Source organism: Herpailurus yagouaroundi, unplaced genomic scaffold (genome assembly GCF_014898765.1).
Source record: "Herpailurus yagouaroundi ecotype Mexico unplaced genomic scaffold, PumYag 29, whole genome shotgun sequence".
Lineage (NCBI taxonomy): Eukaryota > Metazoa > Chordata > Mammalia > Carnivora > Felidae > Herpailurus > Herpailurus yagouaroundi.
This window is the reverse complement of record NW_024412377.1, coordinates 50,122,976-50,135,955: the sequence shown is the minus strand read 5'-3', so window position 1 is coordinate 50,135,955 and position 12,980 is coordinate 50,122,976. Positions and strand designations below refer to the sequence as shown.

The following is a 12,980-nucleotide window of genomic DNA, read 5'->3' as shown; positions in this document are numbered from 1 at the left end:
CTGGAAGATACCAGCAGACTCAGGAGAGAAAGGACTTAGGCCAGGAGTTTGTATTGAGGGTCCAGAGGCTGTTGTGGGTAAGAACTGGACCTGGAGTCTGAAAGTTTCCCTTCAGGTTTGCCTCTGCTCTTCATTTGTCTTAAGACCTTGAGGATGCTTTTAAACTTCTTGGGGTCAGTTTTCCAAGCCTTAAAAAGACATGTTGGACAAATATGCAGTGTCATAACTACTGAGAATTTCTTTTATCATTTTCTCCTATGAATCTCATGTGACAACCTATTTTTTTTTATCCGAATGGCATTTATTAAGAATCACATTCCATTTTAAAATTATTTGAAGCCATGTGACTCCATCAATTCAGAGTTCTTTCATGGGCATGAGATAACCAGTGTTTCCACATGCACATGATTTGATCCTGTATTGACAAAGGAAAATTACTGAATGTATGCTATCTACTGATAGCATGCTATCTTCCTATGGGTGAATTTAGGATTCCCTCTCTGCAGTGTTGTTCCTGTTACTATTTTTGAAAACTCTTAGTTGGAAGTTACTAGATTGGCTGATTTCTTGGGTCTTTTGAGGAGTCTGTAAAGGGTGTTTCAGCAGGCAGGTAGAGTAGAGATTGTGGGCTGTGTAGGGTTGGGAGTAGAAGTTTGATGATATAGACTTCATTTTGCAGAGTAGTTTTAGTTTTAGAGAAAAATGAGAGGAAAGTATAGTAAGTTTCCAAAGACTCCCTCAATTCTTCTCCCCCATTTCCCCTATTATTATTATTAATATTTATTTATTTTTGAGAGAAAGAAAGCACACATGCATGCCCATATGCATGCATTCAAGTGGGAAAGGGTCAGAGAGAGAGAGAGAGAGGATCCAAAGCGGGCTCTGTGCTGACAGCAGAGAACCCAGTGTGGGGCTTGAACCTCTGAACTATGAGACCACGACCTGAGCTGAAGTTGGATACTTAACTGATGAGCAAACCGATGTTCCCCCCATTTCTGCTATTATTAATACCTTTCATTAGTCTAATACTTTATTACAATTGATGTGCCATATTGACACATTATTGTAACATAGTATAAAGTTTATGGTTTATACTATTGTTGATTTTTATGTTATGTATTTTATGGGTTTGGACAAATGCATGATATTATGTAGAATGGTTTCACTGCCCTAAAAATACCCTATTCTCCACCTATTTATCCCTCCCTCCCCCCAAACCCCTGACAACCATTAATCTTTTTACTATCTCTGTAGTTTTACGTTTTCCAGAATGTCATGTAGTTGGAATCATATAGTATATAGCCTTTCCAGATTGGCTTCTTTCATTTAGCACTATGTATTTAAAATTCCATGTCTTTTCATGATTCGATAGCTCATTTCTTTTTATTGCTGTATAATATTCCTTTCTATGGATTACCAGTTTGCATATCCATTCACCTATAAAAGGACATCTTGATTGATGATGCCTTTTATTTAACTGGATTTTTATTGATATAATTATAGACTCACATGTAGATGCATGAAATAATACAGAGTGATCCCACGTGTACCCTTTACCCAGTACCACAATAGTAATACTTTGCAAAACTATAGTACAACATTATATAGTACTATACCATATTCATATAGGATATGAACATTGACAAATCCACCACCTTACTCAAATTTCTCTAGTTTTACTTGTAGTCATTTGCATATGGGTATGCTTTTCATTTTGTAAAATTTTATCATGTAAGGTCTGTGTATCTACCACCCCAGTAAAGATATTGGGCATTGTCATCACTACAAGGGTCCTTTCTATTATATTTTTGTAGTAGCTACATCTACCTTCCCTCTGTCCCTAACCCTTGGAAAGCACTAATCTGCTCTCCATTTCTAAAACCTTTTAATTTCAGAATTATGTTAAGTAAATGGAATGATGCAGTGTATTTGTTTTCTATGACCTCCATAACAGAATACCACAGACTGAGTGGCTTAAAAATGGATATTTATTTTCTCACAGTTCTGGAGTCTGGAAGTCCAAGATCAAGGTGTCAGTGGGTTTGGTTTCCTCTAAGACCTTTGTCTTTGGCTTGTAGATAGTCACCCCCTTGCTGTGTTCTCACACAGTCTTTCCCCTTTGCCAGCACACCCTGGTGTCTCTTTGTGTGACCAAATTTCATCTTCTTAGGATGCTAGTCAGATGAGATTAGGGCCCACTCTAAGGGACTTACTTTAACTTAATCATGTCTTTAAAGACCCTGTCTCCAAATACAGTCACATCCTGAGGTAGTGAGGATTAGATATTCAACATGTAAATTTTGAGGGGCTGTGGGGGGAAATAAGTCTGTAATATTCAGTATGTAATCTTTCGGTACTGGCTTTTTTCATTCAGCGTAATTCTCTTGAAATTCATCCAGGTGTGTCAATACTTTGTTTCTTTTTATTACTGAGTATTAGCCAATGGAATATTGCTTAATGCCTTTCTATTCCATGTACTTGAAGCCTGTGCATATAATGCTTTATATTAGGGGTCCCGAATTAATGCAAACATAGAATAAGTTAAACAAAAAGGTAAGAAAGCCACATAACAGACCAACTTTAGCACCAATGACCTTACACTGGGTTACCATATATCAGCTTTGAAAACCAAGAATTGTAATTTTATAATCATTCAAAATTAATTTGTTTAAGTAGTTACTTTTTGGAGGGAGGTACTTACTACTAAAATATTCTAAATTTAAGCATTGAAAATATTTTTTATGATCTAATCTTTCTCTTGATTCCATATTTGTTTTGGAAGTGTTTAAAAATACAGATTTCAACTCTTTTGGTTGCTTTTGTCATAAATCCTTCTTCTCCATGAACTGCTACTTTTGTTAATGTGATCTTCCACCCATGACTGGATTTTAGCTGCTTTTGTCTTTTTGAAAATCTGCTCATGAGACAGAGATTATGGTTCACGAATCTTAGATAATTTAGTTGGGACATACAAGGTCTCCTGCCTGATATGCAGAAAACAGGGGCAGCCTGAAGAATGATAGCAGGAAATACCAATAACAAAACTCCCAGAGAACCCCTAATTCATATGAAACTAGACTGAATTGATGTCTAGTTTATAGATTATTTTCAAAGCCATAAGATTTTGTTTGGTTTCAAGCCTAGAATATAATAAGCTAAGATGCCAATGGGTTCTAGACAGTAAAATTATATAAACCAGTGAAATTTGCAATTCACATGAGGCCTAAATGATATAATTATATGTTGTGGGAACAAAGGTCTTTAAAATTGTACGATTTCATTGTTAGACTGGTAAAGCAGTGAACATATTAGAGACAGTTTCTGTATCCTTTTATTTAAAATAACAGTTTATACTGGGTCTTCTTTAGGCTTCAGATGATCAGCCCAACACATTATCTTGAACTTTTTGTGGAGTATCACCAACAAAGCAACAACTACACTACTACTGCCACTAACATTTTTTGAGTGCTCAGTAGGAGCCAGGAGCCATGCTGGCCACTTTAAATAATGGAAGCCTCACAGAATCAGGGATTGTTATTATTTTTTCCTCTTGAGAGGCAGGAACACTGTAGTTTAGGGTTAAGTTAACCTGGCCAGAGTCACATCACCTAGGAAAGATAGGGAGTCCAGCATCATAAATTTTGTATTGAATTTTTTCCAATTCTAAATTGAGAGGGTAAAATTGTAAAAATAACAACGTTTAGGGATATCTAGTTCCTGGATAAAACAGAGGAGATTCTGAGCCACTGAGATGAGCCAAGATGTTAATGTAAAATCTCCAAAGTCCATGGGTACCTGCAGATTTCTCTTGGTTTTTGTTTGTCTGTCTGTTTGTTTGTTTTTGTTTGTTTGTTTGTTTTTTGTTTTTTAATCCCCTCATGCTGAGAGCCCTCACCTGGGGGGCTGGACCCAAATAGAAGGTACCATGGAACACACTGGGTGTTCATCAGTACATCTATGGATTGCTGTATTAGAAACCTATGCCCTAAATAGAAAATTAATTCTAAAAAAATATAGTGATAAAAATATACTTGTACATAACCTTAAACATGTCAACTTAGACTAATACCTATTTTAGGAGACATAACTCGGACATCCTCATGAATAAATTGGAACAATTTATTTCAAAACCATTCTACAGGAGCACGGCCCAATAGAACATTCTGCAACAATGGAAATGGTCTATATCTGTCCTGTCCAATAGTAGACTCTAGCTGCATGTGGCTACTAACCACTTGAAATGTAGCTATGGAGACTCAGAAACAATGGAATTTAAAATTTTACTTAATTAGTTTAAATTTAAATAGCTACATGTGTAGTTACTGTATTGGAAAGTACAATTCTAAAAAGTAAAGACTTATTTATAACACATACCATAAAAATTTAAATATACCTGTTCCTCATATTCCCTTCATTTCTTTCCCTGGGTAGGAGAGTGAGGAAGGGGTTAGAGAGGGAAGTGTTGAGTCCAAATGTAAAATCATTTTCCATGTTTACCTGTCCCAAATTCAAGCTGTGTTTTGTTGACAAAATTTGGGAAGGTTGAAGAGTTGGCAGGCCTGTCTGTCCCCTTGCCTGCATGAATGTGTCAGCACCTCATTAATCTTGTGTTAAACTGTGAAGGCCCTTTCCTTCCCACTATGGGCCTGTTTTTAAAGGACACTTCAGTGCCCCCTCTGCATCTCACAGATTTTTTAAAAATTTACAAGTTCAGTAGATTAATTTCAGCTTATGTTTTATTTAAAGATATCTTCATCATTCACAAATTGGAATGAGAGAAATTATTTTGGGAAGCGGGAAGTTAAAATGTACTGTCATGAGTTTTTGAGGAACATATTAGGTGTTTATTTTCTAGAAATTAAACGCATGAGGATTCTGTTTTATCCTTCTCCAATTTGAATTGAAACTTCAGTGAAATGATTCTGTCACACAGTGGTCTTGGTGATCCTTCTTTTGCAAAGAAAAAAAAAACACATAGAGTGTGGTTGTTGTTGTGTTGTTTTTTTTTTAACTTAACCGTTTTTGTCATTTTTGTTCAATGTAAGAACTAGATGACAACATCTTTAAACGATACTGAATATTTTAAGCCTAAGCCTGTAGCATTTTGTCTTACAGGTGCATGGTGAATTGTCATTGCTTTTTTTTTTTTTTCCTCTCTCAAGACAGACGTCTAGAATAACAACTTTCTGTATTTCCTGACACTGGAAACAGATACCGTTTGGGATTCCTTTTATAGTTTCTTCAGCTAACGACTCCAGTGACCACTCAATTGTGGTCTCGTAGTAAATCAAAAATTCTTTGAAAGACCCAGCTCTGTTATATAATTATAAATGTCCCACCTCCCTAACTAAAAAGAAAGTGAGTTTCTCTTGCCTTAAATAATATGGACTCTACGTTGGCACATAATACTTTTTGAAAATAAAAGAATGGACCACTTTCTTCTCTTTCTCCTCCTCCTTCTTTTAAACTACCCTACAATTGATGAGGCATACACATAATGTTCAGGCTGTGTCAGATCTGGTTGGTCAATCATGAAGAAAGAGAAAAACCACTTTGCAAACTGCTGCTTCAAGTGTACGCAGTCCTCCCATGAATGACTTGCCCTAGTTGGAATTTTGGTTTTCACAATTACTGAGGCCAAAACCCTGAGTCCCGGAATGGACTCTCAATTGTTTACTTTGTAGTTTAATAAAATGGAATTAAAAAATAAAATCAGGGGAAGATCCAGGTCTGGCCAGGAGTCAAGAAGAGGACCCTGAGAGAGGGCCTCGTGGGAGGACCCCCAGAAGCCCTGCCCTGCAGTCATCCCTGGGAGACCCCAGGGTGGAATGACCACGTGTGTTGTTTCCTGACTTCCTCATCCGGGTCAGAACGACACTAGGGGCTTGATTTAAGGAGCAGGGCCTCGCGTCTACAGAAGGGAGGGCGTGGAAGAAAAAACGAACGAAAACTAATAACCAGGTTAAGGCAAATCAGATCAAGTCCAACCAACTCCACGGTACTATTGGGAGCAGCGTGTTCACAGCCTGCATTTCACTGCCATCTTTGAGGCTGCGAGAAGGGGACTCCGCCATGTTTTCCCCAGTTGCGTTTAGGTCAAAGACGCCGACAGTGGAACTTTCAAGTATGGTTGGCGTCGGTGGGGGTGGGGGGCACTCCGCTAGGCTGGGCAGACAACAGGCAGGCTTCGGCCAAGACCCAGCGTCTTGCCCTCTGCTCAAGTCACGGGAGGAAACAGCGGCGTTGCACCAGACTCTAGAAGTCGGCGAAAAGGCTTCCTCAGAAACTGGGGCCTCAGTGTGTGCCAATCCTTGTAAAGCGTTTCACCTCTTCAGAGGCTAATGCCTCTCAAAACCAAGAACAATTAAAGCGAGAGTCTTTCCAAGCAACTGGGGAATTGAGCAAAATAAATCAGAAATCCTCAGCCTCGGCTCTGGAGGTTCGCCTCATTATGAGAGCAGATCTATTAGCCCTCTTGCCTTTGTCTTTCATTTCTCAAGTGAGGTGATTCTAATTAAATTAATCTGCATGTCAATCTATCGGTGATCAATCAAAGAGCCTGAGGTCCCTCCTATGCTGCAGGGTGCTTGCGGCTGACAGGGGCTGATAATGGAGGAAGAAATAAACTGTCGAGGAAAGTTAATTAGTCAACATAATAGGTGGATTAAACGGGAGCTGGCTGATTGCTGTTTCCCATGTCAAAGCATGAGGTGGGAGCTGAAGCTGCAATTACAGACAATTATTATATTTGGTTGTAAGAGGTCGCATGAATAAACATATCTCTGTGGGTTTCAGTTTTAATCCTCTTCCCCATTTAATATAAGGAGAAGTGTAGGTCATTTTTTTCTCATTGTTTTAGTCAAAGTTCTCTGAGAAGACACCTTTGCCTGTGTCCCTTCTGGCAAACTGGGTTCAGAGTCAGTTATGACATGGCCAGGGTACCTGAATTACATCTTGGGCCAAAGGCACCATTTCTTTTTCTTGTTTTGTTTTGTTGTGTTTTGTTTGCTTGTTTTTGGCTTCGAAACACAGATCTAAGACCCTTCATTACCAATGATCTTTTGGGGAGGGATTGTGCTGTTGGTGGTAATGGGGGTGAGGGTGGGGGAGGGGGAAGGAAGTTTGGTCTGATTAATCGAAGTAATGTGGGAAGAAAAAAGTACAAGAAACACCAGAAAGACGCCCAGGAGGGAAAGCTGCATCCCAGGTCTCACTGAAACCTCTCTTTTTCATTTCTCTATCCTCTTACCCCTGCCACAGTGGGGGGGAGGGGGGGGTATTTTAAAGATTCAAAAGATTTTTATTTGCATGATCAACTGTGATATCTGCTTCAGTGTCTAAACTGAAGGGTAATTTAGGTGAAACACAACCACCGTTGTGTAAAAAAAATATGCTAATAAAGATCCTCTTGTTAAAATTATGGTTAACAGTGTACCTTCTGCTGTATAACTATAAACTGTGCAATTTTACTTAAAACTGCATCAAAAGCGTTCCATGCCAAAGACCCACTCATCAATAGCTCCTCTTGTTAGACTTGTACAGCATAAGCACCAGTTATTATGTGAAATAGCTATGCAATTTTCTTCAGCTCCCAGCTGTTATTTATTTAACTTGAGTTTATTACCCTCCATGCTTTTATATTAAAATGTTCATTCATTTCTCTCTTCTGTCTCCAGGTCGTGGTGTCTACGACAGTCAATGTGGATGGCCATGTCCTGGCAGTCTCTGATAACATGTTTGTCCATAATAACTCTAAGCATGGGCGGAGGGCTCGGAGGCTTGACCCCTCGGAAGGTACGCCCTCTTATCTGGAACATGGTAGGCAAATCATTTTCATTGGTTGGCATTGCTACTTTAACTGTGAATCTATTTGGTTTCTTTCTTCCAACTCCACCACATTTTCTACTCTGTTTCGAATTTCAAATGTTCTATTGAACGTTATTGATACTAAGTATTGAAAGACAGGAAGACATCTTGGAGGCCCAGCTTTTCTTGTTGCACATCTCTCTACCCTGGAAATGGCTGATGCATCTTTCCTTCAGGTTGAGAGAGACCTGGGTCTCCAGGGAGACCTGGACCACTGCTTTATTTTCAGCTCCCACTTGACTGAAAAATAAAGGAAGGCCAAAGGAAGGTCATAAATATTGTGATACATTTTGGGTTTATAACTGACTTGGTTGTTTAATGAACTCCACCATCTTTACAATCCTGCTGGTGTACCTCTGTAACTTCATATTGAACCTCATTTGGAGATAATGTCCAAAATCTAGGTCAGAGGCATTTTCTGAATTTGAAGCCCAAACTAAATGTCCCTCCTGTGCCTCGTGCATAATCTTCCCCTCATCAGCACATAATAGAGCCTGCTTTCTGTAGGTGGACTTTGTTTAGGTGAAATCACATTTGTCTTGAATTTGTGGCTAATCAGTGGTAGCTTTGAGAGGACTGGAGGAAACCAGATAAAAACTTGAATCAAGGAAAGTGAATACCATTCAAAGGAACCACGGGCTAGAATGAATGTACATCTGAATGTTTCTGTACTACACGTATATGTAATGTATTCTTCCTTTGTCTGCTCATCCATCCATCTATCCATCCTCCATCCACCCATCCATCTATTCATCATTTATCCATCCATCCATCCAACCATCCATCCAGGAAATAATGATTGAGACTCTACTCAATACCAATCACCATGCTAGAATGTCTCTTATCTTCTTCAAGTTAAACTCTAAACCCATTTCTCTACTTCACTTTCTAGTTTGCTAGGTCAGCAGGATTCTTTTAAAAACACTACTGCACAAATTACCACCTGATTGTCTGATTTTTCCAAGGGCCGTGAGCCGTCCATGATATAATTCATAAGGTAGAAAACCCCTTCCCTGCCAGCATTCTAATTTAATAAAAATACCACTATCATTATTTTTGCCTGTTTTTTTTTTCCTGCACTTAAGGAATATACAAACTACTTTTTATTAATTAGCCAGATGTAACACTCTTAGAAGGGATTCTTCACCAGTTTTACAGTCTTTTTAAAGTAAACCATCATCTTTCAAAAGCCGCTTCTTTATGGTTTCATTAGTGCTGAGATGGATGGATATTACTTTTTTGCAGAAGGCCATTTGAAATACCTGCTCATGATTACATTCCTAGTTCCATTCCTGTACTTGAAATTATTCTGATCCTCACTTTATAGTAATATTGCCTTTTTAATACCCTTGGAGTCACTTAAGGCATTGTATTACTACAAGTATTTAGAGGAAAGGAAGAGGAAAAACTAGGTATATACTCACTGGGCACAATTTGGAGAGCAGTGGCTTAAAAACTGAAGTCTTGTTTTTGACTGTGGCTGGTTAGTTACAATGGTTACTGCCCTGTCCAAGGACAGACTTGACTATCACTTTGAAATCTACCAGTCATGGGTTCATAGTTTCAAAATGTGCTCCAAGTGCAGACTACACCCAGCTCCCATTCCTGGCCTTGGGAAGTCAGTGACAGACCACATGACACCACGCAAATTGCCAATCATCCCCCCGCGGGGCCCCCCCCCCCCCCCCCCAACACAAACCAACAGAAACAACCTGCTAGGAAAGACGCTTCTAGAACATGGAGGTCAAGAACATTATTTTGTATTGTGATGTGGAGGAAAGACTCGACGTAAATTCAATTTTTAGTTTCACCTCTGACCTTTACGTGACCTTGAACAAGTCACCTTACTTTTGGGGATCCTTAGTTTTCTTCTTGGTAAAATGAAGGTGATGATCTGTAGGGGTAAAAAAAACTGTGTGCCTTGAGTGGGGGCAGGTCATGTACATAGGGGAAGTGGGCTGGGTGGAGACTGCAGAAGAAGGGCAAGTGTATGCTCTATTGTCCCACAGAGAGTTGTGGCCAAGGGGACTGAGGGCCCAGTGGGGCCAGATGTTCTAGTGTGGCAAGAACAAAAACTCCTGATTTTTAATTGTTGGTAACTAATTATAAAATTTTTAAACCTAGAAGGGAAGAAGGGGGAAATGCCACTTAGGAGGAATAGAGCCATAGACTAACAGTTTGAGATCTCTAGATCAAAATGTCTCTAGGCTTCATCCCAGCTCAAATATCCTTGCTTCTAGGTATACATATTAATATTTCAATTGGAATATCCTATTATTCTAAGTTTTAAAGGCAATATTTTATTCTTCGGCTCCAATTTACCAGTCTACGAGTGGCTGTGTTATTATTAACATATTGTTCATGAAAATGATGACATTTCACTTGTTAACAAATGGTTAACCAACAGTGGGGATGTGGCCGTGTCCTGTCTTCTTCAGCTAGGGGGCCTAGCTCTCACCAAAGCCTTACATTATTTCTCTCCAGAAGAATAAAAGGGTAGACACCTTGAAGTTCTTTGTAATGACAATACCATGGAAATCTGCTTCTCTGCAGAATGAATCAACCAACCACACATAACCACCCACTCATTTAGACACTTCAAACTGATACATAAATATCTACTCAGCAAAGGATGACGATTGGGCTCTTTCATTGGGGATGTGTGGGAGTGGACCTAAATGCTAATGCATGTTGATTTGGGGGTATGGTAATACTTTATCTTACCATTGAAAAATCCTGTTTGAAACTGTCCTGTTTAAAACTTCCAGAACCAAACCCCTACTCCTTGGCTGCTCCAATCCTTCCTTCATCCCCACCTCAGACAGCCTCTACACAGTGAGACTGCTGGCTATTTTCACCTTTTAGATGACCTGTAGGAGCCTTCATTTTTCCTCATTCTGGGCTTTTTACCATCTCATTTACAGGTAGCCTGAATTATTTTGAGCAACTCTGCACATCTCTATTTATATCCTGCTTGTCAGACAGTTGGAGGAAAGTTCCCTTTCGTAGCTCATGTTTCTGCATATAAGTAGAAATAGAGACCATGCTTTACATTCATGCAGTCCTCCCTGTGTGACCCATGGACTTCCAAACCTCCCTGCTCAAATAACTGCCCCTGGATTTCAAGTAGGAGAGTTCACAAAGGCAAATTTATTTCACAGAATTTTTCATGGTCCAAAGAGAGTGAATCCTGGCACGCTGTAGCTCATGGTAATGCTCTCCCTCATTTTTTTCTTCATTCATAAATACTGAGATTTTCTTTGGCTGAATATTTATGGGAGAGTTTAGACTAGTGAGTTTTCGTCTTTAAGCAGTAGCTTTATGGAAGATGTATGCTGTGGAGAGAGGTAGCTTCAGAAGGTGGCTACTCTCAGGGTTTCAGTTTTTGAAAAAGCATAGACTTGGGGCCAAAGATGAAGAATTCTTGCCACCCATGGTAATGTACAACCCTAGCTTATGTGTCTGCCCTGTCTTCCCTTCATTTGGGCAAATTCCTGGGGACTGTATGCTGGGGATCTTTAAAGGCTTAGGGAGTGTTGATACTGTCATTATTGTTCTCTTGAGTTTCAGGTTGTGTTTACTTGAACTTAAGGCCAATTGTGGCATCAGTTTCTCTATTCTTTCCCCCATGGCAAAATGCGGTGCCCTCACAAAGCTATAGTGCAGGGACCCTGTCAGCTTGCATGCGCTAACACTTTATTATCTAATGATCTAATATGCAACAAGGCAAAGTGCCGGTGCTCATCATTCTGACACAGAATGCCGGGAGAAGTGACTAAATTACTTTATGTACCATTAGCGCTAGCAGCTATGGTGAACTCACCGGCAGCATTTATGCAAATGCCTGTGAATACACTCTAGTGGCTTTGTCAGAAAGCCTTCTGACAAGCAGTTTAAATGCTCATTTTTTTTAGGGGACTTTTTTTTTTTTTTTTTGGCGTGCATGTGTTTTTATCCCTTCCTCCCTTCTCTTTGCCTCTATTTTCTCCCCTTTTTGTATGGTTGGAGGACATGCCTTCTCTGTGATCACTGTGAAATCTGAGCAGGTCAGAGAGCTCAGCTGATCATCAGTTAGGCACCTCTCTGGTTATTTTAAAGCCCCAACTGGTGTTTTGCATAGTTAGGTTTTTTTTTTTTTAAATCGGTATGAATTTGTATAGTTATCATATGTATTTGAAAAATCAGTAAACCTATTAATAAAGAGTTTTTAGAAGGTGAACACTTTAATGTTAATGAGTTCTAACCTAAGATCCTACTTAGTTTCTTGGCTCAAATATAGATGATTTTAAATACCCATGCTTTTTAAAATTGCAAAACAGTTGAAATTTAGGTTTTGTAGGCATGAGATACAAATGAATTAAATTTCCCTTTAAAGTAATTCTACAGATAAAGACATGAAGTATAAATGTGCCAGGATCCCAGCATAAAACAAACCTAAACAAAAGTAGGGTTTGGTCAAACTAAAAACACTTTATAGAATAGAGAGTGGTAATAGAATCACTGGGCCCATCTCTTTGCTGTAATTACAGCGTTAGAGAAGTAGAATCAGATTTTCCCCACCACCAGTTAGTTCTGACCTCTCCATTGTAGTTTCCCTTTCCAGCTGTCCCTGACAATATGGTGTTATTCTTGCTCTTTAGCATTTGACCTTCTTTAATCCTTTTGCTCCAGACAGAAGCAGTTTTTGCTTCTGTTGGTTGCCCCTGGGTATCCAACCCCATTGACTCCCTGTGCCCAGCTGCACTTAAATTTGTTGTTTTATGGACATGTGGAGAAAGATGATTCAGGCTTGGGAAGATTACTCCAAATTGAGAGACAGCATGGAGCTTCCAACAGAAAGGAGAGGCCCCCTCTTCTGCCTTCTGTGTAATGAGGCCCTAAGAAGTGGCTAGTAAATATCAGCCGGATCTAACAGAGGGAGGATTGGGCTGTCTGAGGGAAGAGCTGGATTCCGGACCTGACTCTGTCATGAACTAGCTGTATGACTCTGGGCAGGTACTTTGCTTCTGTGGCCTCAGTTTGGTATGCATTCAATGAGAGCTGGGTTGGGTCATCTCTAGACCTTTTAGCATGCACAATTTTTGGTGCTCTGAACTGAAACTGTTGACACATGC

General features: G+C 39.5%; 1 protein-coding gene across 11 annotated transcripts in view; it reads left to right on the top strand.

The window, feature by feature from the left end:
• The window catches only part of EBF1 (EBF transcription factor 1), a 390,763-nt gene that overhangs the window by 255,170 nt on the left and 122,613 nt on the right, over positions 1-12,980 (top strand). For 6 of the 11 annotated variants that reach the window (XM_040443443.1, XM_040443415.1, XM_040443440.1 and 3 more), the window contains exon 8: positions 7,677-7,818. In XM_040443443.1, the coding sequence (XP_040299377.1) occupies positions 7,677-7,818 (142 nt within the window). The remainder of the gene's footprint in view (positions 1-7,676; positions 7,819-12,980) is intronic. The other 5 variants (XM_040443447.1, XM_040443429.1, XM_040443441.1 and 2 more) reach the window with 1 other exon arrangement.